This window comes from Cucumis sativus, chromosome 1 (assembly GCF_000004075.3).
Source record: "Cucumis sativus cultivar 9930 chromosome 1, Cucumber_9930_V3, whole genome shotgun sequence".
Lineage (NCBI taxonomy): Eukaryota > Viridiplantae > Streptophyta > Magnoliopsida > Cucurbitales > Cucurbitaceae > Cucumis > Cucumis sativus.
Window position 1 is genome coordinate 29,920,142 of NC_026655.2, and position 25,296 is coordinate 29,945,437.

At 32.2% G+C, this 25,296-nt stretch overlaps 2 protein-coding genes and 1 long non-coding RNA gene across 8 annotated transcripts; 1 reads left to right on the top strand and 2 right to left on the bottom strand.

Annotated features, from left to right (window-relative positions):
• Positions 1-4,019: 4,019 nt before the first annotated feature.
• On the bottom strand, positions 4,020-8,501 carry LOC105436352. 5 transcript variants are annotated; one of them, XR_004214167.1, is made up of 5 exons: positions 8,238-8,501; positions 7,773-7,883; positions 6,735-7,507; positions 5,743-6,636; positions 4,020-4,579 (listed from the first exon to the last, which is right to left on the bottom strand). It is a non-coding gene; the product is annotated as an uncharacterized LOC105436352 (long non-coding RNA). The 5 variants fall into 5 exon arrangements; XR_970229.2 differs by having other exon boundaries at positions 4,020-4,479; positions 7,773-7,880; positions 8,238-8,500; XR_004214168.1 differs by having other exon boundaries at positions 4,020-4,555; positions 7,773-7,880; positions 8,238-8,500.
• An 8,307-nt stretch (positions 8,502-16,808) lies between these two features.
• Positions 16,809-17,632, top strand: LOC101210666 (protein METHYLENE BLUE SENSITIVITY 1). The gene has a single exon (XM_011661923.2). It carries the CDS (start codon positions 16,985-16,987, stop codon positions 17,300-17,302), a length of 318 nt encoding a protein of 105 aa, XP_011660225.1. The 5' UTR covers positions 16,809-16,984; the 3' UTR covers positions 17,303-17,632.
• Positions 17,633-22,782: 5,150 nt separating this feature from the next.
• On the bottom strand, positions 22,783-24,802 carry LOC101211082 (tyrosine-protein phosphatase DSP3). 2 transcript variants are annotated; one of them, XM_031881068.1, is made up of 6 exons: positions 24,453-24,802; positions 24,085-24,178; positions 23,916-23,973; positions 23,754-23,797; positions 23,229-23,418; positions 22,783-23,181 (listed from the first exon to the last, which is right to left on the bottom strand). In XM_031881068.1, the coding sequence occupies exons 1-6, from the start codon at positions 24,599-24,601 to the stop codon at positions 23,051-23,053; spliced, it is 666 nt and encodes a 221-aa protein (XP_031736928.1). In that variant the 5' UTR covers positions 24,602-24,802; the 3' UTR covers positions 22,783-23,050. The 2 variants fall into 2 exon arrangements, with proteins under 2 accessions (XP_031736928.1, XP_004139105.1); XM_004139057.3 differs by having other exon boundaries at positions 22,783-23,418; positions 24,453-24,800.
• Positions 24,803-25,296: the final 494 nt, after the last annotated feature.

Consider the following 25,296-nt stretch of genomic DNA (forward strand, 5'->3'; position numbering starts at 1 on the left):
TAAAAAATTGAACAACTAATAATAATGATAAACATTCAACTAAAAAGTATTCAAAAGCAAAATAATATTTCTGCATGATGCTTCATAACAAAAAAAAAAACAAAAAATTATGAAGAAAAAGTGCATAACATAAACTAAATGGAACTGACTTGTCACTTAATTGAGATACTATAAGTATCATGTGAAATAAATAATTGTCAATTTGACATCTAGAATTTGGCTTATTTTGTCCAATCTAAAATTTAACTCTAACGATATCCATTCCATTGAAGCACTTTGGTCTGTAGTCACCTATTTTTATACTATCAATAATTTTCTTTAAAAATAATGTTAGTAGTAATGGCTAAACTTTTATTTATTTATTTTTGAAAAAAAGGTAAAAAAATTAGTAATAACATAATATCAATATTTTAATATCACCTTTATCTTATTTGTATTAGGAAAAAATAAATGAATTTGTTTTAAATAAAATATTCTAATATCAACTTCAACTTATTTTATATCATTTTAGGAAAAAAAATCAATTTCAAACAAATATATATATATATATATATATATATATATATATATATATATATATATATATATATATATATATATATATAATTTATTTTATTTTATTTATTTTAGGAAAATAAAATTATCTTATTAATATAATATCAAATTTTGATTATCTTTTTTCCTAATTTGTGGTACACATTCTTATTTTTTTCCTAAGTCATTTGGAAAAAGGGAGAAAGTTTTTTTAAACAAAGAATTCTTTGAAGGAGAATTTCTTAAACAAAGAATTCTTCGGGGGAGAAAAATCTATTGCGAAAAAGAAAAACTCTTTAGAGGAAATTTGTTAGAGAAAAGTTTTTTTTAGAAAATCTCTTCGAATTGGAAGAGAAGTTTCGGTAAAAGGTAGGTCTCTTTCTTTCAAACCCATTACATCTACGTGCAAAACCACGTTTATCTTATATTATGTATCAAACAACTAATTATTCATGATGCACAAACAATGTATGGTTGTGTGAATGCTTCTACAGATCCTTGTTTATTGCAAAAGATATATATGTAATGTTATGTATGTTGTGAGTCTCAAATACTTGTTGAGGTCAGTTAGATAATGTGTGAGCAATTTAGCAATAAATAATTTAATTAGGAGAATGTTTAGTGTGATGAACTTTGATATGCATTTTAAACGACCCTGTTATTTTTAAACATACTTATGTAATGTAATGTTACCAACTTTTATATGCATTTTTCATTTGTTTTCCATTTGTAGCTCAATAAATAAATAATTTATTTAGTTTAAGACCGTGTTATTTTCTTTTCAAATCATTATTTGGTTTTTTAAAATGGCGTGCCACATATAAATAATCGTAAAAAAAACCGTTGAGATTTAAACGATCACCTACCAAAAAATCTTGAATAAAATCGTTTAGATTTGACTACCCAAATTTAAACGATCATGTGCTAAATCTAGATGATTGCGTACGTGAAAAAATCTACCAAAATCTAAACGACCAAACAAGAATAGTCAAATCTAGACAATCGCTATCCAAATATATTACACGTGTGAATGTTAATTAATCACGGGCTGTTTTTTGTATTTTCCGTTGTGGGCTTGTAGGCTTTTTAGATTTTCAAAATTATTTTATACCATGTAAATATTTTGTAGCTTTCTTATATTTTTTAAAAGATTTCAATAAATTATGTATTTTTTACAAACGTGTAATAGAGATTTTATTATGAAGATATAAAAAAATTGATTTTTCTTTAGATTATGTTATTTTGAGGGGCATTTTCAAATAAGTAAATTTTCATAAATATAACAAAACACCAAAATATATGTTTACGACTCGTGTAACAAAATTAAAAAATTCAGAAAGTCGACCATATTTTTAAAAAACATTTCAGATTTGTCCCTTCCTTTCCATTTTCTTTCTTCTCTTCTTCTTCTGCAATTTTTTTTTATATTTTTTTGAAATCATGATTTTTGTTTTCAATCAATCATAAATCTTGTCTTATTTTTTTCAGAGTGTTATTTAGTTCAAGATCGTGTATCAAATATAAAAGATCTTGGTACACAATCTTAAACAATAGATTTTACTATGAAGGGACAAAGAATATGTGCAAAACAAAAAATGTATTGATAAGGTCACTTATGCAATAATATGCTCCCAATAATACAAGAAAATGAATGAAAGTTGCTATTGAAATAAAGGTAGAATGTTTGCCAATTTTTACCTTGTCAAAAGTAATTTGTAAAACTATTACTTACTAATATGGTAGTGTATCGACAAGTCGGGGTATCAAACTCAAGGGAATGGAATGGAATGGAATGGAAGAATCAATCTTGAAAGAAATTGTTAAAATCATTCAACAAACCATTAAAAAAATTAAAGAGATGTAAGAGATTAGAAATTTAGGGATTTCTTTATCATATGGAAAAGTAAATGAAAATTGCAAAGCAAAGACTGATCAAGATTCAAGCAAGGATTGAGATAACTTAATTGCTGTTGATCTATTTAATTTTGAGAATTAAATTGCTTAATCAACAAAATTAAATTAATCAAGATTTATGCCACTTTGGAAATGAATGGAGAAATTGCTTTAATTACGCATTACATCAAAAAGTGAGTATTTGGTTAAATAAATTTTGAAACTCAAATATACAAATTAGACAAAAGTGAGGTTAATCTCTCGAATATAAGAGATTTTACTACTAGACCTTCAAAAATAAAATTAAGAGCATGCATGTATTTTCATTATGTATTTGTGTAGCTAAGATGCATAATGTGACTGATATGATATGAGTGATATGTTATGATTGATATGTATTATGATGCATGAAATAGTAATCACATGATAAGGACGTTGTGATTAATATTCATGCTAGATTATGATGTTTATGATATGTTACATGCTATGGATGAGAGTTTTGTGTTTTGTTTATTAGGGTCGTACCCATATGGGTGTTCCTCGTGATCACTACCTTTTTATGACTAATGTGAGTTCGATGAGACCACTAGCCTGTCATGTTATTTTTCTTTTTATGGCTGGTGTGAGTTCGACGGGACCACTAACCTGTCATGTTATATTTCTTTTTATTACTTATGTGAGTTAGACAGGATCACTAGTCAGTCATGTTATATTTCTTTTTATGACTGAGTGAGTTCGAAGATACTACTAATTTGTCATGTGTTATGTTTTATGATTGGTCCGACGAGATCACTTACAGCTCAATTCTCTTAGGTGTTTCTGTCGAGTTTACGAAGAGCCCAATTGTACATGATTACTAAATAGCGTGCATTCAAGAGCAAGATAATTTTGGGGTACTTTCGTATGAAACCCTAATGGAAAGTTAACAGACACCTAGCATAACTAGTAGTGGGTCCCTTACTATGTATACTTTGATACTCATCCTTTTCTATTTTTAATATTTTAGGCAAAAGTAAGAGTAGAGGAAAGTTGAGACTCAGTTTTGCTTTTGCTTTTCATTGCTCGTTTTTAGTGTTTTGATCTTAAATATTTTTATTTATTTATTTAAATTTTGTAAAATCAACTACAACATGTTTTTATGGTATTTTAATGAAAATTTAGTTTTCCTATTTTCAACAAATTGTCAAAATTGTTGCTTATTTTTAAGGTAATGACCTCAGCTCAGTATAAAGAGTTGGGTCGTTACAGTACTGGTATTGAGAGTTGTGACTAGATTCCATGTTCTATCAAATAGTCTTGGAATCGTAAGTTCATATACTCTCCACTTTGATCTTATTGAAGTATCTTTATTATTTTATCTAAATCATTCTCAACTTCAGTCTTATATTCTTTAAATTTTTCAAGAGAATCATACTTGTGATGCATTAGGTAAACATGATCATATCTCAAATAATCATCAATGAAACTAACGTCAGCCAAGTAATGCAAATAGCTCAGCTAACGCGATAAGATTTAAGCAACTCTTCTTATCAAGAACTTATCATCTACCTAAGCTATGAATAACACGCTGACTAATGGAAAGAAAATGAATATTGAATTGAAAAGTTGTATACGCGTCACAAATACAAATAATATAGGTCGTAGGCCAATGCATACTATATACAATACAAACTACAAAGAATAATGTAGGTCATAGGTCAATGCACACTATATACAATACAAACTACAAAGAATACAAAATTGGAAGACAAGACAATGAAAGAGTGTTACAAGTTATGGGATGGAAGGGAATAGCCTTATTCTCCACTCTAGCTACATGCTCTCTTTATCATCTATTTAGACCTCTTGTGGCCCATTCAGGCACTTTTTGGTCCATTCAAGCCTCTTTCTTTTTGTTTGGGAATGGAGTGCTTTTATAGGCAGCTTTTCGACGATAAACTTCTATTCTTTTGAGATTGTTAATGCTGACACCAATCCTATGAAGTCACGTCACTCCAACTATCATTCTTGTCTTCTAATGTGCATTCCTCGCGTGATGACGTGGTTCCTCTCCTGGAGATGTTTAACCATCCAATGAGTTCTCATCGCGTGGCTCTAGGGTTGCATGTAGTTCAGGCACTACGATTCACTAGTTCATTTTTTATTCGTTATCCTGTGTTTAGACATGATACTTGCGTAAAACAAGCATGATACCTATGTAATCTATATTTCTAAATATTTATGAATTTACAATGTAAGTCACAAGCTTTGATCATATTTTTATACGTTTTGACCTCATTATTCTAATAAAAGAGGTTATAATAACCGATATTTATACACATTATCACTTGGCCTATTAGTACCCATCCCGATCTCAGTCAAAACCATTTATCAACCAAACAAGTTGATAAGATCGATAAAATGGCTTTTCTTGATAAAATGACTTTTATTGAAGGCTGGTTATCAATAACTCAAATTAATAGGAGCAGTGAATGATATGTGTGAGTGCATATAATCTTGAAAATTATTTTAAAGTACTAGTGGGTCTCATCCAATTTGAATTGAGCACCCTTACATCTACAAACACAGATTGTGTTTTACAATTAATTAAGATTTGGTATAAAATTTAAAAAGATTATATATATTGATAAATAAAAAAACTAGTAGAATGTCATATGTTAATACTACCCAAGATTTGATCAACAAAGCCAAAAACAATTGATAACATTGAAAAAGTTGAGTTTTTGAGATAATATCAGTGGTTGGCTTGGAGCAAGAAGCACCGAGAAAAACTAGTTTGACGACTTTTCAAGAAAAGCCTTATTTTGATAATGTGAACTTTGAGAGAGTAGTTTGGGGAATTTGCCTTCATGTTAGATAACTTGGGTATGTTTAGGTAGATAAATTAATGTTAGAATTAAATTCAGCATTGATGAATAAAGGGCCAAAATAGCTTTTTTATTATAGGCGAAGCATATGAATGCTTTGCAAACGACTTTCTATTTTAATTCACGCATCAGCATGTCAGCTCGTCTCCTAGGGGGAAATACAAGAAATGTCCAATCACAATGTTGTTCTAATAGACCACACACCATACACAAAATGATATCATTAAACAATCATCTGCCTATAACATGCAAATAAATAAATAAATAGTTCTCCAACCACTTCACTTCACTTCTTTCGAGCTTTTCTAACAATGTTTACTTATATCCAATTGAATTCTCTTATGGGCAGCCAAAATGGAAAAGACAGAAGACATACAATGAAGCCAAAGTCCATATCTTCGCAAATCTAAAAGTACGTACTGTGAGCATAAATGTAGGATGAACCAACCTGCAACAGACGATCTGAAACGCTGTGGGTTGTAGATCTCTGATCAAATTCATCACCAGACTGCCTTCAATACCTTACTGATAAACTGGGCTGTTCGTCAAAACACTAAATGCAATACAAAAGTTAGAACTAATAGAATATCAGTAATAAGGTTGAGTTCTAGTACTGAGTGTAATTGCCTAAAATGTTTGTTAAGTTGCTAGATTAATCTTTCATACCACTCCATAACGAACATGAGTAAGTTTTTGAAGTGAAATCATTATGCATCAATAAGCCCTCCAAAGCTTATACTACTTTTCATCTCACTAGGAAGAGACCGGAAACAAGTTTGGCTTATTCAATGATATTGCCTCACTAACCAGTTTATAATGCCTAAACTCTACGATCTTTTTTTTTAGTATATCATTTTTTTAATTTTCCGCATAAGATTTTGAATGGCCAACTCCAATTGCAATCGAAAAGAAGAGGTAAAGATCAACTGATGCAACACCAAAATGTGCAAACCAAAGCAAACAAGGAGTACAGAAAGAAACAACCGTATAACATGGTAATTTCATAACCATAACTAACAGTTTGTTGCACCCTCCATAAAATGTTATTTGTGAATCATTTTTCTGACGACTTCATTAATCTGTCTTTGTAATTAATCTAGAATTATAAGACAACCCCAGAACAGAAAAAGTGGATCTAAAATTCGCATCTTTTGTACGATGATGATGTAAATCAAATAAATGCAAGTGCAACATTAAGTTAGTAGCAAATCTCTCAGAAACATATATGAAAGAATAGAGATTGAGACAAGATTCAATGTATAAGAAAATGGATATAAACTTCAAGGATAATATGGAGGATACAGGTGAGGATAAAATTTCTGAAGCCAGATAAAACTTCATTCTGCAAGGTTGTGTGGATAAGAAATGTTAAAGAAAAAACCGTAATAGAAGAACGCACAGCTAAAGATTCTTGGGATGTAGTATAAAAGAAAAACTTACCACAAGGTAGAAATTTGTTAGGTTAAAAAGTATGGCACGGCATGCAGCACACCTTCTCATCGTTCAATGATCATAAAATTAAAGTTCATCTGGACTTGGATAATCTGCTGACAGTGAAGTACTCATCTTCCAATTCGCCACGACAATCAGATGGGGTATACCTATCATTAAATGAATTAAACACCAAATGCTCTGAACTGTGATTATCACCCGTGTGACTGGCTATCACTGGCTCTCAATTTATGGCTATCTTTCCTTGCACTTGAACCACCCCCAGATCTTGAGGATGAAGATGATCTTCCATGGGAGCTGCTAGAAGCCAGCTTTTTAGTTTCATGATGCCTGGTTTCTGCTGTCACCTCATCATCTCGATCATTAGGATATCTCTTCCATATGTGTGACTGGCTAGGCTAACTGCTTTGATCTAAGAACCTATGATCGTGATCTCGATCATATTTGTACTTACTGGAAATTTTCCTTTAATCTTCCGGAGAGCCATAGTACCCATAATGACTTTTTTGTGGCTTCTCAGAAGCCAAGTATCTACTATCATAATTAGACTGCTTCTTGGAGTGACCTGAGCTATGTCTGGCATCTCCATATGAGCCGTTGCTTCCTCTTGTGTGCACGTCAGCAATAATATTTCTTGTAAGGTTATGATCACTTGGTTGTTCAGATTTTATTCCTCTCTCTTCAGGTCCCTTCACAAAAGCGTCCAATTCCTCCAGCTTTCATAATCTCCTCCACGTATTCCTCAATATATCTCTTGTAACCTTCCACGGAAAGTAAAATTAGCAAAAACTTGAGTGAGGATATCACCTAACATAAAAACTTCTGGTGGCAAAAGTTGATGCAGGAGCTAGAAAACATATATAATTTTACATCTTTCCATAAAAGATCATAAGAAAAGGAATTGTCATGCCATAGTTAGACCCTATGCCGATAACTATTACAGAATAGAGAGATAACAAAAGCTATGTTGGAAGCAGCATATGAATAAGAATCATCCTACAAGAGATAAATCTAACAAGCTGATACCTGTAAAGTTGATCGCTTTGCCTTCTTTCCACGGTATGACATTCTTCGACGTTTATAATCCCTTTCTTCAGCCAACAATTCCTCCCTTGTTTTCGTCTTGTTTGCATCCTGCTTTTTATAAACAAACAGACAGGAAACATCATGGGCCACTGAACATTAAGCAGTCTACCAGCTGCTGCTGCTTCATCATTTATTGCTACAGGAGGTTTATTCTTTTTTATATAAAATAATATGCAAGGACTAAGGAGGTGCACAAAATGCAGGAAAAGAATGACAAAACAGCCATCTCATAAGCTCCTATTGGAATTAGAGAATCTACAAATTTTTATGTTCTATTCCAATGGTATCCCAATTTCAGAGCAGTCAATCGGAAGAATTCATGAGATTTAAAATCATTAATAAATGAACAGAAAAAATTAACAGCTGCTAGATTAATAACAAGAATAGTAAAGAGCTCAGAACTACCTCATTATGAGACTGCTTCTTTGGGAGTCCATCATGCTCAATTATAGGTCTATAGTTGCAACATCTCTTGCGCTCTTCACAAGCTCTTTGAGAGATATAATTATACTCCGAAACCCTAAAATAGTTAAGAATGGATTAGTCTGATTCCAAAAGTTGCCTACCTGAATAGTGAGATCCTCATTTCTTTTTACAGAAATCCTTTTGATAAAATCAAAGGCATGGAGTAAATAACTGAGACTCTACAAATTCAGGTAAACTACTCTAATCTTTATTAATTTGATTGAAGTTAAATTCAATACCTCAATCAATAGTTTTGTTTACTTTGTTTTCTTTTTTTTTTTTTTTCTTTTGTTTTTATTGGATAGAAAAGGCTTAGTTTAATAACTAAGAAAGTCGAGACAAACTTCCATGCATTTCACAGGAACCCTTGTCAAAATTTTACTATCGTAGGTAGGAGACAACAATGGACTTAGACCCTTACCTTTGAAGTCTTCTAACAACTATTTTTCTTCCCAAAATAGAAAACAAGCATAAATTTGTTGTACACATGATATCAGAATGAGTGAATTTTCTTTTAAAATATTTCTCAATTTTTATTTCAAATTAAATCTACAATAACATATTACAATGGAAATAAATCAAAAAGTTATTGACATATAACAAAAATATAACTTAAACAACCTAACAAGAATTAATAAAATAAGTATAAAACAAATAAATTAAGACAAAAAAAAAAGAATGATTTGAAATATGAAAAGCAAACGCATATAAAAATAATGAAATTGAATCGCTTTGATTTAGACGCGGAGGTGGGGAAGAGTGTATAATTATCATTTCTTAGTCAAATCCAGGGAGTGGAATTTGAACTCGAGTTGGAAAGGGGCCAACAAACGAGTAAACACTAAGTAAAACATCAATCAAAACTAGTACCTACATGAAAAACAGGACTAGTAATTGTAGAAGTAACATACCGCTCATATTTAGTTTGCAGATGAGCTTTTTCTTCAAGTAGGAGACGCTCATGCAACGCTGCAGCAACTTGGGACACAAGAATCACCCTACAATTGACCGTTTGATCTTCTCCAGTAACATGGCCATTATTCACAACTTTCTGATCCAATTCGTTCATCTTCACACTTTGTGTGTCACTACAACTAATTTCCGGATCATGACAACCCTCTCCTAAACTCAGACTCTCCGTAGATTTTTGTTCGGATTGTAAAAGCAACAACCTCAATGCAACATTGTATACATTATCTAACCATGTTAACAGCAAAGAAGTTCCCGTTTGTTTCCCCGTACAACATGGAAAGCTGCGATGCGAGCCACATCAATACTTTGAATCAAAATCGGACACTTAAAACAGCTATTCCCTGATCCACCCTCATTTCCGTTACCTTTTATGCTTTTCTGGCATTCACACCCACTTTATGCTTTCACTTGTATTTTATTTCTACATTGTATTTGAAATTTGAACCTTGTGGTCGAAAGGCCTAGAATTTTATTTATAAATGCAAATTTCCATTACTTTCGTTCTCCCATTTCTTTCTCTTGATAATGTTAGTTCTTTTGTAAAAATGATAAGAAATAAGGTGTAATTAGTTCTAGACAATCTAGATATTTGTATTATTATATTTGGTTCGGTAAGTGTTTCAATCAAAACATCATTTTGTTTGAGAGAAAGAATGAAGTATTGAAAGTTTTCACTTAAAAGAGTGATGACAAAAACATGCTTGTTGGTTTCTTTGCATGCTGATTTGTTATTGTTTTATTATGTTATACAAAATTCATTCATAAATATATCATGTTGGGTTTTAATTATGCGACGACTAACAATAGGCGTGTAGGCTAGAAATATGTAATAAAAGATGCATTTTCTACCTATGTGTTACTTCATGCATGGTTAACGTTTAATACAAGTTTTCCTAACGCTTGCCCAAGTGTAAGCGAACTGAGAGCTTTCCTAGGTAAGCTCAGTGAAACGACCCAATGTTTTATACTAAGCTAAGGTACCTTAAAAATAAATAACAATTTTGACAATTTCTTGAAAACAGAAAAACTAAATTTTCATTAAAAAAATCCATAAAAACATGTTACAATTGATTTTACAGATTTTTAAGATAATAAAAATAAATAAATAAAATGTTTAAGATCAAAATACTAAAAACGAACAATGAAAAGTGGAAGCAAAACTGAGTTCCCATATGGCATATCACGAATCCTTCATGTCGCTCCCCAGCTTTCCTCTACCTTTACCTTTACTTGAAATATTAAACATAGAAAATGAGAAAATGATGAGTATAAGCATATACTCAGTAAGGGACCCATTACTAGTCTCCCTAGATGTATGTTAACTTTCTATTAGAGTTCGCAAGGAACTACCTCAAAACTATCGTGCTTCTGACTATTTAGTAATCACGTAGGGACATAAATGGACTCTCGATGAACCCGAAGGAAACACCTAAGAGAATCGGGTTGTAAGTGACCTTGTCGAACTAGTCCCGTCGAACTCACTTAGTCATAAGAAGTAACGTAACATGACAGGTTAGTGGTCTCGTCGAACTCACATAGGACTCACATTAATCATAAGGTGGTGATCCCAACGGACACCCACATGGGTACGACCCTAATAGACAAAGTTAACATTCATAGCACGTAGCATATCATAAATATCATAAATCTAACATGAATATAAATCATATCATGTGATTAATATTTCATGCATCATAACATAGTAATATCGACCATAACATATCGGCGACCATAACATATGACGGCCATAACATATATCTTAGCTATATTCGGTCACATTATATATCTTAGCTACATCAATGCATAATGAAAAATACATGCAAACTCTTAATTTTATTTTCAAATGTATAGTAGTAGAATCTTTTACCTCCAGATTAGCTAACAAATATTTTCTTACAATCACATTCAAAGTTTTTCCAACGAATTGGTTCCAAAGTTGAGATTGAAACCAACCTTGGTTAATTACAAAATTTAATTGTTCCATAAATTACCCTTGACTAGGATGACCTCCATGATAAAACTCCAAATTAATTAATTTTAGCACCAACAATTACCACTTGATGGGTGTACCAAAAACCTGAATTAAAAGCTCACAAAAACTATCAAACTTGCTCAAATAAGATAGCGGAAGGCTTAGGCGGCTCAGCTAGAAGAAGATTTGGCTCAAACGGCTGATTAGAAAACAACTCAGTTTTGGGGAAGCTCGGTTGTGAAGGGGAACTACACAGCTAGTGAACAAACGGAGAAGAACTTGGTCGGACTTCACGTGGAAGACTGAACGCGACCCGAATCTTCAACGACGATGGTTCATGGGAGAGCTTCGCAAACAAAATAAACAGAGTAGACCCGAAACAAAGAACGAAAAATGACCGAAGATGATGGAAGGGCGACGGCGACACTAGAATTTTCTAAGGTTTTTTTGTGTGAAGATAGAAGATGGAGTGCCCACATATCGAGGAGGACCTATTTAAATTAATAATAATAATAACTATATTATTATTTTTCTTTTTTCCTTTTCCTTTTCCAAAACAAATTAAATAAATTTTGTTCTCTCTCATCGTTAAATTTTTCCATTACATCATCTCTTTTATCTTCCCAAAATTCATAATATAATATTCTTAATAATTCTATTGTCTTTAATATAAAGTCGGTCAAAGTTTGACTTTTTAAAGTCAAAAGTCAACATCTTGACTTTTCACAACTTTGACCATTGTCATCAATTTTGAGCTTCCGAATATAATTCATATTTATATTTTTAATATTTAAATCACATTTAAAGATGAAGCTCTATCTTAAGCTTGTATCCGATGACTATATCAAATATATTCATCAGTTTTTCTCTTTTTACCTAATTTGAACAATTCGAATTATTCCATCATAATGTTCTAAGTTGACTCCTTGTGAGCTAACAGGGGAACCTAATTAACCTATAGATCATGGACTCCAACGATCCGAGATTAACTGGCTAAACTCTTTTAGACCAAGTTAATCAACCTTCATTAACTAATGGGTCATTCCACTAAAATTTCGTAGTTGCACTCCCCTCACTATAGATATGTTTGTGTTCATGTGATATAACCATGATAAGTAAGTTGATCATTCACATATTGTTCTTAATCTCTGGTGGATCAAAGTACCGTTTTACCCCGATACTAACTCTTTGCTCCTTAAGTCCCACTGATCTATTATTGAACAATTGGTTTAAGGTCCAACCTTTAAACAGAATCCCTCTAGGGCCAATGAGAGGGTGGGGCCTCTTGTTCAAGACTTGGATTTAGTCCTCGAGGAAAAACCTATCTACTATCCCTAGAGCGGGTAGAAGTGAATTTCGTCTTGCACCCTATGTCCCTAGCTATCCACTCAGTCTTACCCCGAAATGGAAGGCTTATTAGGCTAGCGCCATTGAGCTGCCCTCACCTATGCAGATCTAAGAATAATTCTGTGTGAACAGAAATTCATAATTAGCTCAAGATTAAGATTGAGTTACACTAGATATCTATAAACGAAATAGTCGGTTTTATTAAAGTCAACAGTGTTATAACCTAAAAGCGACTATTTCTATGGTTTCAATCTTATGTAAACTCTATACACAGGATGGCCCCACTTCCATGTTTTTACATAAACGATTCAGGATCACATCGTTTATACTAACTATGAAGCAGACCGCATCTATAGTGTCTCCACAATAAGGTGTCCAATCGTATTGATATACTATAGACTATTTAGGCTATATACTTGAACTTGATTCACGTTTATGTATCTACATAAAGTTCAAGTTTACTAAATAATAGTCTCGGGACCTTTGTTTATTGGCTTTAAGATTATAGTATCAATAACAACTTTATTGAATAGAATATGATTACAAACCACAAGTTTTAGGACATAAATTCCAACAAACTCTCATTTGGACTAAAACTCCTAGTGTGAGAAAACAATGTTAAATTGAATCATGAAAGTTCATATGAATACAATAAACATATGAATACAGTAAACTGGAGTATACACCTAGATTTTCTCCCATTTATGTCCTAGTGCACAAACTTAAACTCTTTTAGGTGGCCTTCATAAACATTAGCCGTGAAGGACTTTGTCAACTAAAACAGTCATACTTTGCTCAACAAGTATCAAGGTTACTACAACATCACTATGATGCACAATCACCCAAATAAGGTAGTACAATTTTAATTTACGATTCTTAACACTACTACTCTTCCACTTAGAGTGAATGTTGATTATGATGTAGACTTTCTAGCATTTTTATAAATTAGGTTGATGAACAAACGTCTCACTACTTTGAGGCACTCTCAACTCTTGAGAAGGATGTAACTAACCAAGTTTCTTAGTTTTATCAACTACTCTAGTGGATGAACCAGGTTTATCTGTAACATCTTTGGAAATCCTATTCAATACTAATTTACTACATGGGGTTTGATGATTCTTGATGATGTTTTCCTTAAGAATGTGATATTTGTCGATACAAATTCTTTATTCCTTGAAGATCATAGAGTGAAGCTCATCATAAAGCGAATCATGTCGAACAAGGCTCAGTTTCTTCTTTCTGATACACCACTCTGATATAAACTAATTTAAAATGCATATCTCAATCAAATCTTTAAAAAATACAAATTATATTTAAAAATAAGATGTAGGATTTGTAATTCTATATATTATAGATTTTTGTATCGACTCAAATTTTTTTCATTTTTATGAAAGAAATAAGTATAAACAACCCATGAACAAAATCAAATGTTTAGAGAAATAAATTAAAGATAAAATTACCAAAGAAACAATTTATTTAGGCCCTAAGTAAAACATACAAGAAATCATGGGTTTAAAATAAAACTATCTATCAATAGGCATATCGTTTTAAAACATCAAAAAATGATAGGTAGTCAACATTGTCAAAATAGTTCCAATGGCACGGTCAAGAGTCCTTGTTACTCGCTGACATTCATTTGTCTTTGCCCTTGCCTGAAAATTAAACATAAAAATGGTGAGTAATAAAATACTTAGTAACAAACCCACTAGATGAAGTGTTAATGTACCGTAAGAGTCTAGTGATCTTGTAGAATCGTATATTAGTTATAAAAGTGAACTTAAGAGTACATTTATTAGTCAATTCAGTCTAAATCTTAACGTGGTGATCTCAAAAGAACATCCTACTTATACTAGCCTAATAGGCAAAGTTAACTTATACCATTGATTTAAAGCATACCATTTCAATCAGTCTCAGTCCAATTCAATCATAAGCAAAAACTTACAAAATTAATTCAATATTCTCAATCAAATCTATCATGGTTCAAGAATTTTTGTAATGAACCCGAATTTAGAATAGTCATACTATCAATGCACATTAAATCACTGAAAACATAGTCACATAATCAATTTTAATCTTACTCACGTTGAGGTTGAGGATCTAGTAGCAAACCCTTTGCCTCAAGATCATAGTTAAATCCTTAGCTTGAAATTTACTTCTCAAATCAGCTCTAAGTATAACACATTTGATTAGTAGTTTTATCCATTAAAATCATATTTAAAATTCATCTGTAATCTTCTAATACTTACCAAATTATCGTCAGAATTCCGATCTCCACTTGTTGAGAAAATCCACGAATTAATTCCAAATAAACCCTCAAATTTACTTTTAATAGGTATCCAAAACTCATAATAAAACACCCAAAACTTACCCACTTAACTAAGTCCAATCACCGGCCACGAAGCGATGGCCTAACATTGACTAGTGACATAAATCTAGAGTGACGTCATGTAACGATCAAACTTTTCAAACTAAGTTGAGATCATTACTTTAATAAATAACAAATTTTCATTTTCTTGAAAAGAGAAAATAAATTCTTTATTAGATAACTATCAACTTCAAAATAAATGCTAATAGTCAAATCTTGAAAACATGTGACGAGCGTAAGAAAAGTTGTATAGTCCTCATATGACATGTCACGGACCCTTCCTGTCACTTGACAGATTTCCATTTCCTCTACTTTTTTTTGAAATATTAAATATAGAAAATGATGAGTATAAGAATATATCGGACCTACTACTGGTTCTGCTAGGTGAACTGTTAACTTTCCATTAGGCAATACTCTCTATCTCGTGATCTCGAAGGAACACACATGGTCTAGTGATTCCATAGGAGTATACATCAGGCTAGGCAGTTTAGTGATCTCGTCGAACCACATATGAATCATGACATACTAGTGGTCCCGCTGAACGCACACAGTTTTTTCTCTTCCCCAAATAATTATATTTCAACAAATATAATTATTTTTATTTTTTTTTCTATTAATTATTTCCATATATACATATAATTAACAACATTTCTACCAAAATTTCAATTAAATTAAATATACACTCAAATTTATGGATGTCACATGACATGACAAAGGCATAGAGTAGATCAACGAGCGATAGTCGAATAGAGCATTTGTGGCTTACAGTAACACATCACACAATAGGAAATGACTCCAAGGATGCAACTCGACTTATAGGACGTCAGTGACGTGCTCGGCTCATCAGACAGAGGCGTAAGGATGGCTGGCCGAGGAAGGAAACAAGAGAAGGGGCGTACAGACATAAAGAAGAAGATGAGAAACTTTTCTTCTTTTTTACTTTACTTTCACGTTTTTCCATAACCCTAATATATATAAATAAAAAATATTATTACTACTTTCCTTTAAAAAAAACCAAAAAACGCATATAATTATGGGGACTTTTCTAAAAGGATAATTGTAATGGATGATCATTTGAGAAATAATAATTAAGGATATAGCAACATTTTAAAAAAATTGCAAATATAGCAAAACTATCGTTGATAGACTCGATGATTTATCGGTGATAGGCCAATTTTTATAACATGGTCTATCAGTGATAGACTCTATCATGGATATAATTTGACAAATTTTGCTATATTTGCAATTTTTAAAAAATATTGTTATATACTTAATTATTTTGAATTTAATTGCTAAATTTACAACTATCCCTTTCTAAAATAGAACAAAATGACAAAATATTTACACTGTATATAACAATTTCGAAAAATGAAAAAGTCCAGGGCGGCAATATATTTAAAAAACAACTGTTTAGATTTGACTTAGATTTTTTTTCAATATATTTTGGTATTTATATTTAGGAGATGACGATTTAGATTTGGGTATTTTTTGTATGTGATAGAAGATGAGTTATAATAAAAAGATATTAAAAGTTGTTTAAGAATGAAATCATGTAGATATAATTAAAAGATATAGAATAAGTAGTGTTTAAAATGGTGTTTAGGGTTTAATTGTGAAAGTTAATTAAGATATATATAAATGGATATTTGTTTTGGGTTCCTTATGAAGTGAGTATTAGGCATTGAAGTCTACCACTTATCCCTTTAGACTACTCTTCAACATCAGATTACAATACTCTACTCCCACATACATCTTTATCATCCTTCCACCAACCGTGAACCTCCACGTAATCCGACCTCACATAAACCCTACCGCACCCGATCGTCAATGATACCAAAATAGTCTCTATAAATGAACCAAACGCTATTAATGGATTCACCGGAGCTAGGGTTTCTCCCCCAATCCTCTCTGTCTATCAACAATTTCCCCCTCCCATTCGCCTTCTATTCTCTATCAACAAATTCAAAGAACCCCCCATCGATTTCCTTTCTTTGTTTTTAGACACCAAAAACAAGCAACCTTCAATCAGCCATGACGGGTAAGGCGAAGCCCAAGAAGCACACAGCGAAGGAGATCGCAGCTAAGATCGACGCAGCCACCACCAACAGAGGCGGCGGTAAGGCTGGCCTCGCCGACCGCTCTGGCCATGAGAAAGGCGGCCACGCCAAGTTTGAATGCCCCTACTGCAAGATTACGGCGCCTGATGTAAAGTCTATGCAGATTCATCACGAATCCAAGCATCCCAAAGTCCCTTTTGAGGAGGAAAAGGTTATAAATCTCCATGCTGTTCGTGTTGCTGCCGAGGCGTCCAAGACAAAACCGGGTGTCAGAGGCAGCTATAAAAAGTGAAGATAATCCGGATTCATGAGGAGATGGATGGTGGGTGGGCTCAATTTTATGGTATTGGGTACTTTTGTTTTCGTCTTTTTTTTTAAAAAAAAAAAAAATCTTGGTTCTACGTCTTCTCTCTGGTGCTGATGGAAAGTGGCTTTAACTTGTAAGGTGTTTGAGTAAAACATATTCGGTGTCCTTGGAGCTGAGGTCTTTGCAATTATGTATATTACATAAAAACATGATCATTGTTGTTATGGTAACCATGGAGGTGTTCATGTTCTTATTGTCTCTGTTTATCATGTCATGTTTCATTTTTATTTAAGAATTAGAGTGAGCTTAATATGTTTTTGGATTGCTTTTCTGTGCTTAAGATGTTTATTGCTTGAGAATATTGTGTGATTTTTATTGGTACTTTCATGTTTAGAAAGTAGATTAATGGGGAATGATTGATGGTTGACCCAGCTATGAAAGGAGGAAATTCGTAATTCTCGATGTCTCTGTGGTCGTCATGGCTTTACTTGTATAAGTTCAATGTTTTATATTTATATGGTAGTTACTTGGGGTTTACATAAATTTTTAAAATCTACCATGTTTCAGGAGATAAAGTAGTTATCTGGCATGGCATCTCAGGAGTTTTACCTTTTTGTGGTAGTTGTGTTTACTTTTACAGAATTGAATTATGTTGGCTGTTATAAGAGCTTAACCGTTTGGGATAGCTGTTGGAAATCAGATGACGACACAAGTATCTTTATTTCTTTGTTGGTTTAGTTCAGTGGTTGCATAGATGGACCGAATCATCAATTCTTGGGATTGATAGTTTGTGTCGGCTTGCATTGGTATGTGCAAGTATGTTGTCATGGTTGTTCTTTAACCAAGTCTTTGCAATAAGTTAATGGCTCATCTTTTTGTCCTACCTCATGAGTGTCTTTGAGTTTTTTTTTTGGGTTGGCATTTTTCTTAGCTTTATTAATGAGATCTTTCATTCCAATCTATGGATATCTATGTACTTATATGAATGTATCTGTGTTCTCTTAACTTAGGCTCCTAGTTTACCTTTTTGTTTTTAACTTGCATTTGGTCTCCAAGGAGCTACTGCACCGTAATCACTCTTTTTTTTTTGCAGCATTCATCCTTAGTGAATTTCAATCCTCTTGGTATCAGACTCGGTTTATAAGGCTTGGTTTTGGTTCTTATGTAAATATATTGTCTAAACTCCTTTTCCTATCCACTTGTACATTCTCTTAAATTCAAAACATCTCCTTGATATTGAGCCAGATCATGTTCTGATGATAGAGCTTTATTATTAGGCCAGGTTTTAGTTGGCCTGGTAAGCTAGATTCTGCTAGTCTATTCGAGAGAAATCCTTCAAAATTTGTTCAAGTCGGTGGTGCATTAAATTGGGAATGATAGAAACGGCATGTTGCTACACTGTTTGGTTTCTTGTGTTCTGTGGTGCTAGTTGTTATTTATGTGGTGTTTCTGCTTTATGCCTTTGTTAGCTGTGTTTACGTTATGGGTTGACATAGTGCTAGAAAAGCTTGTGAGTCATTAAATTGCATCTAAGTTGGCCTAGATACTCAAGGTTTATGTCTCATTTTGGGTTTATGAAATTCAAAGCATAGGTCACGATTGTTGTTCAAGAATTATTTGTGTTTAATGGATGTGGATGAATGTTGTGTGGGGAGACTTTGACGAATGGATTTATGTACATTTTTTATTGGTGTTGTCCGTAGAACTATTGGGTAACACCTATTTCAGGAAAGGTAACAAATGGTACATGACAATTAGTAGTATTTGTGGGGTTGAAATTTTTTGTATAATTTCTTTGGAAAAGGTAACTGAGTTGGAAAATATTGTCCATCTCTCCTTTAAGCCCTCGAATTCCAAGTAAGAACTAAACATTTGTGTCTGTCTACTTTTAGCTTATCCTCTAGTGGTTTTGAATCCAGCAAATACCTTCAAAGCCCAACAAAATACTCAAGTTGTGTGTAGGTCTTGATAGAGATATTTTTGGTATTTCACATTGTTGACATGTAGACTTTTTTTGCTTTTTTTATTTTCAAAATTGAGGAGAAATCTCTCAACGATTCGATCATTACGCAACATTTCCTTCTCACACCAAAGATCTTAATCGTCGTAGTTATTTGAATCGATGACTTCATATGATCAACTAGTCTTACCAAACACCAAAGGGCCATTAGGGCACGTTGATTTGCTGCACTCGAGAATGCAGGCTCCTTACTCAAACTTGCAGTGTCTTTGTACCACAAAGATTACAACTAATGTTAGCATAAATTGATGTATGGAATAGCAACGCAAGAAGATAACCTTCTCATTCCCAGAAACAACAAGATGGACTTCCTGTGACATTTTGATGAGTACATAAATTCCAATAAATTGTTGACTGTATCGACTAACAAGTGTGCCCTACAGTTCACTTTTACGATGGATGTGTGATTGTATGGGATCACTAGACTTTATGACACCAAGAAGTGAAATGTTTACCGTGTGAGTCCCTAACTTGGTGTTTTTATATTCATCATTTCCGATGTTTAACTTTCTAGGCAGAGGCAAGGGTAAAAGAAAGTTGGCTAGTGACAAGAACCTGTGACCATGTCATTTAGGACCATTATGATGATGCTTTCGCGGTTTATTTTGATTTAATGATTTAGAATGACATCACTATTGATAGATGATTTTTTATTTATTTTAAACTTATGAACATTTTTTTATATTTTTACTTGGGAGCCTAGTGAAATAATTTCTTTGATTTTCTTTATTTTGCTTTGCTATGCATTTAGTTTTGTACGTGGATTGTTTTCTATCTTTCTTTCCTTCTTTGTTTAATGAAATAAAATAAACTTTGCATTGTTTTTATTTTGAAAACGCAATTGTTAATAAAACATCGACCTTGTTGGATCGTTACATTTATAATTATAATTAATGAAATATATTTTAATTAAATAATATAATATATAATAATTAATTAATAAAACTTTTTAATCAATTAAAATCTAATATCAAATATTAAATTATTATTTTAATCACCTATCCTAATCAACTCGAATCCATATTTGAATTGTCGATATTTAAATCTTACTTCAATATTGTTTTCTCTATAAAACTACAGGTATATTGACTATAATAAGAATAAAAATAAAATGTGAATATTGGTTTTCAAGTTCACTCCTAACTAAACTTCATCACTTTGTCGTTAAGTTTAAAAATTGGTCATTAGGTTGTTGGGTTTTGGGTTGTATTGTTCCCCTTCAACACCTAAAATGGCTCGAGCCTTTGATGATTGGACAATTGGTGTTATCCTCAAATACTCTTCTTGGGTCAACATTAAAAGTTGTTATCCTATTAAATATAGGAAATTTTTTATAAATATAACAAATCTATAAAATATTTACAGTCCGTATAACAAAATGAAAAAATTCATGAAACTGACCATTTTTTTAATATTTCAGGTTTATTTTCCTTTATCATCGTTTTTCTTCTCGATTTTTTTCTTTCTAGTGTTATTTTCTCTTCTTTTCCAATTTTTTTCTTTCTGATCGTCCTTTTCTCTTCTTCTGCATTTTAAAAAAAAAAATTTGTTTGTCATTCCTTTCCATATTCTTAGCTTTCTTCAACAATTTTCATTTTCTTTTCCGTCGTTTTTTTCTCTCTTTTTGCAATTTTTATTTTTATTTTTTTACAAATCTATTAGTGATTCAAGTCTATCAACGATAGTTTTGCTATATTCGCAATTTTTTGCAAATGTTGCTATATCCTTAATTATTATTCATAAATGGTCATCAATTATAATTACTAAAAAAATAATCAAATCTAAACAATCATTTTCTAAATAGATTAAGCTTGTGTTTGCCAAATATATTAGGCAATTAATCACAAACAATTTTGGTATTTTTCATTGTGAGCCTGTGATCTTTTTTCGTTTTCAAAATTGTTCTTACACTATAGTTTAGTTATATTTTTGAAAAGTCCCCTTAAATGTTTTTTTTCAAGGCAGGTGTTAAAACAAATTTTACAAATTCATTATCAAAACTGACAAAAAAAGAAAAAAAAAAGAAAGGGTTGATGGATAGTAAAAAAGCAAAATAGTTTTGAAGATTATCAACTAATTATAAAAAAAAAAAGGAAGTATACGATGGAGACCAAACACCCCTTCATCATATTGAATCTTATGAGAAGATGTAGTAAGAAATCTAAATTTTGGAAGAACACAATAAAGATTTTATTAAGCATTAAGAAGTTCGAATGTTTTGAAATTAATTCACCAAGAACAATTAATATCCACATCACACACCATCAACATTACAAACAAATAGCTTCTTTGTATTCATCAACGAATTCATATGTAATTTCAACAACGAATTCCAAGCAACGAAACACCCAACTCCAATTTCATCAACCAAAACCCAAAATCCTTTGTATTCATCAAAACTACTACTGAGCTAACACACACACACACACACACATATATATAATGTGTGTTTCGTCTCTTCAACTCCTCCTCTCCGGCTTCTTCCTCTCCCTTTGCAGGCATACTCTCCAATCCCAAAAACCTTCAACTGCTACTGGAATGTATCATATTCTTTGCTCTTAATTACCCCTTCCAATCTCAAAAACAAATTTCATCCAATTCACTAATTAATAACAAGATTTAATTAAAAACAGGCTCTATAAAATCCAAACCTTTCACCATACTCAAACCATTATCATATATAAATATTATCACAACAAAACCCATGAGTTGAGTACATGGACCATTTAGAATGATTTCTCGAACACAATACACATGCAACCAACTAAAATTGTTTCAAATTCCAAGTTGATTGACACATTGTGACGACTTTTCCATGTTTAAGGGTACTTTGAATATTAACAATTTCGAATTGAGTAGGTCTCCAATTTCGTTTTACCATTTTTACAAAAGGGGGTCTTTCGTTATCTTTCCAAAAGATAACAAAATAAGTCTTCTAACTTAGTTTTAATTTCGTTTTATTGTGACCGATATAGCATCGAATGAATACATGAACCAAACACAGTTGGCCTAGTCAAACTTGGACTTGGGGTTGAGGGGTTGAATTGAGTTGCGTGTTAGGGTGGTGGAATTGAATTGCGTGGAGGGTGGCTTCCAAGTTTGATGAGGCTGAATTATCAGTTGGTCAAAGAAAATAAAAAAAATTGAATATGACTGTTAGTTTGGACTTTTTAGTGATTCAACCCCAAAGCTTACAAACTATAAAGTTCTTAATTTAATTTAATGTTTCATCACATGGATCCATTCTTGTTTTTACTTTGTCTTTCCCCTTCCATGTCCTGTTTCAATGTGCTCAATAACAAAGTAATATATTTATGTTTCTCCCCCAAATGAGACTCTGATTAGACAACAGACCCACATTATTTAATTCTCAAACAAACTTGCAACATAAATTTTGTTTGATAATTGTTATAAAATAAGATTGTATAAGAACTATTTACAATTATTAGTCAATTCAAAACCACCCCTGTTTATAAAATTGAAAGAAAAAAAATATCCTAAATATATAGTTATCATCAAATAATAGGAAGTATCCAATGAAACTATACATTTGAAAGAAGAAAAAAAACAATCAATCAGATGAAGCTATTCTTGAACTTCTACTACTCAGGAAATAATAGTTTCCATGAACTTTGTTTTACTTTTCCTTTTTCCTTCTTTTTTCTTATGATAATAATTTGGCTAAAAGAAAAAAAAAAAAAAAAAAAAAGCAATCAATGGGACCCTAAAAATGGGGAGCCATAGACTCGATTGTTTGACAAGAACTTCAAATTATGTGCAATGAAGGAGGGTTGAGTTCTTGTGTGGATTGAAAATTTTGGTTCTAAACTTTTGTTGTTTGAGGCTTTTGCAAGTTTTCTTCTCTATACAACAGCCTCCTCTTGTTTGAGCTATAACCTTGGTACTGATATATGATGCTGTAAACACATTGCCTCAGAGACCCGGCGTCGAATGTCTCGATGAATTGTAGATCCGTTGCCCTCGATTTTATCCCTGCAAATCGCTGGTACTCCTCGAACACCGATGTCAAGCACCAGTTCTGAAACTTCCTCAGGCAACCAACGAGCGAGCCTGTGCGATGCTGTACAAATGAGTGCTTTATTAGCTTTAGATTACATAAAACAAGGAAACAAACTTACTTCTTTCTATAAGGCAATCTCAATGCAACATTTTCCTAGTTTCCTTCTAATTCTCCCCTTGGGGGTCCCGTTTGATAAGTTTCTTGTTCTAAGTTTTTTTCTTACAAAAGTATATGCAAAACCGTCATTCGAATCAGAGCTAAGGAAGATCGTTTTCAAATTTTCATAGTTGAGAATTGTTACTAAAAATTTAATCCTCAGATGTCGTTATCAAATGGGTTCTAAGAGGATTCATTCACAATTTGCAAATATAATTAGATTAGGATCAATTAAATACCTTTCCACGCTTGCAGTGGATCAAGATGGGATGATTCCTAACATCTGAAAACCAGATATAAAATAACAAAAAAAATTAGGAATCCAGATAATAATAAACAAGAACAAAGAACACAAAAACAAAAACAGAAATCCAGATACTATGTGATGAAATTGTCAGTACCAATTAGGACTTTTAGTGCTTCAAGAATAGCATCCTTCGGAATTGAAACGAAAGGCTCCTACAATAATCCAAGTAATCACTTGATTATAACCAGCTAATCCATATGTAATTCACACAAATGAGTCATTAATAGAACAACTTTGCAATATTGATATCGCAATATATATACCTTTTTTCCTTCAATTTTGAATTGAAAAAGCTTGATATTATTAGCTTTAAGAAACTTCAAATTCTCCTCAGGGTAGGGCTCAGGACACAAATATCTGATTAAACAATCAAAAGAGAACACAAATAAGAATCCGAATCAAAATTTCTTATAAACACAATCACAACCCCCCACCAATCTTGATGAGAGAAACCAACAAAACCCAATACAAATTGGTTATTGATAACCAATTCCCACATCCCCAAAAATCAATCCCCAATCTTTAAAGAAGCAAATAGAATCAGTTAAGAACAAGCCCATCCTTCCCCCAAAAGAAAAAAAAAATAAAAAAAGAGATGAAGAATGAGAAATCAAGAAAAGAATAAGCATACATGATTGAGCGGAGGTTGAGGCTGCGGAGGAAGGAGAAATTGGAGGGCTGAGGGAAGCCGGACCGGAAAATGCCGTCTTCAACCATGGAGAAGTTAGTGGGAGGAAGAAGAAGGGCGTTGAGATCGTGGTCGGCGACTTGGAGGTTCATTGTTCTTTGGGTGAAGAATTTTGCAAAAGCAAAATAAATTGGGAGAGAATCGGAAAGAGGGAAGAGATATATGAGCGAAAAGTTAGCGATGAATTAAAAATCTAATGTATATATAGCAAAATCTCGAAGGTTTAGGACTCCCTTTCTTCAAGAACTCCAAACCCAAAACGGAGGCCATCCCCGGTTTTTACTTTTTACAGAACGTACAAAAACACACCCCCTCCACATTCCCTACGCTGTCGTTTTACTCTTTTTCATCTTTTCCAAAATATATTAATTTTCTCCACCCCCCCTTTTTCTTTCTTTTCAATTCCTCACTTTATCTATTTTTCAGTACAAATTAATCAAAATTAACTTATTATGATTAATTGTTAATAAATTATTTGATAGGAACCTACTTAATCATATTGGACGTGTTTGTTTAATTTATTTATCTAATCAATAGACATTAGGTTTGTAAATCGCAAGCATCCGAAATCATATATATTAAGGAGGTGATATGTAAATATTAATTCTAATTTATATTTTTAAAAATAATATCTTCTTTTTAATCAAAATAATCTATTCGGATAGTTTACCTTTTAAATTGAATTATCTCAATGCATTCTTTATTTGATTAACATATATATTTTATTAAAAGATTTCCTTAAGATTCAATTTCTTCTAAACTAAAGCTTTATTTATAAAATTACAAC

Excerpts from the sequence above, each read along its gene's own strand:
- LOC101210666 (XM_011661923.2), top strand. The coding sequence starts at position 16,985 with ATGACGGGTAAGGCGAAGCCCAAGAAGCACACAGCGAAGGAGATCGCA.
- LOC101211082 (XM_031881068.1), bottom strand. The coding sequence starts at position 24,601 with ATGAACCTCCAAGTCGCCGACCACGATCTCAACGCCCTTCTTCTTCCT. Across the intron at positions 24,179-24,452 it reads CTCAACCTCCGCTCAATCAT|ATATTTGTGTCCTGAGCCCT; the intron begins GTATGCTTATTC and ends TTGTTTAATCAG. Across the intron at positions 23,182-23,228 it reads ATATCAGTACCAAGGTTATA|CCTCAAACAACAAAAGTTTA; the intron begins GCTCAAACAAGA and ends AACTTGCAAAAG.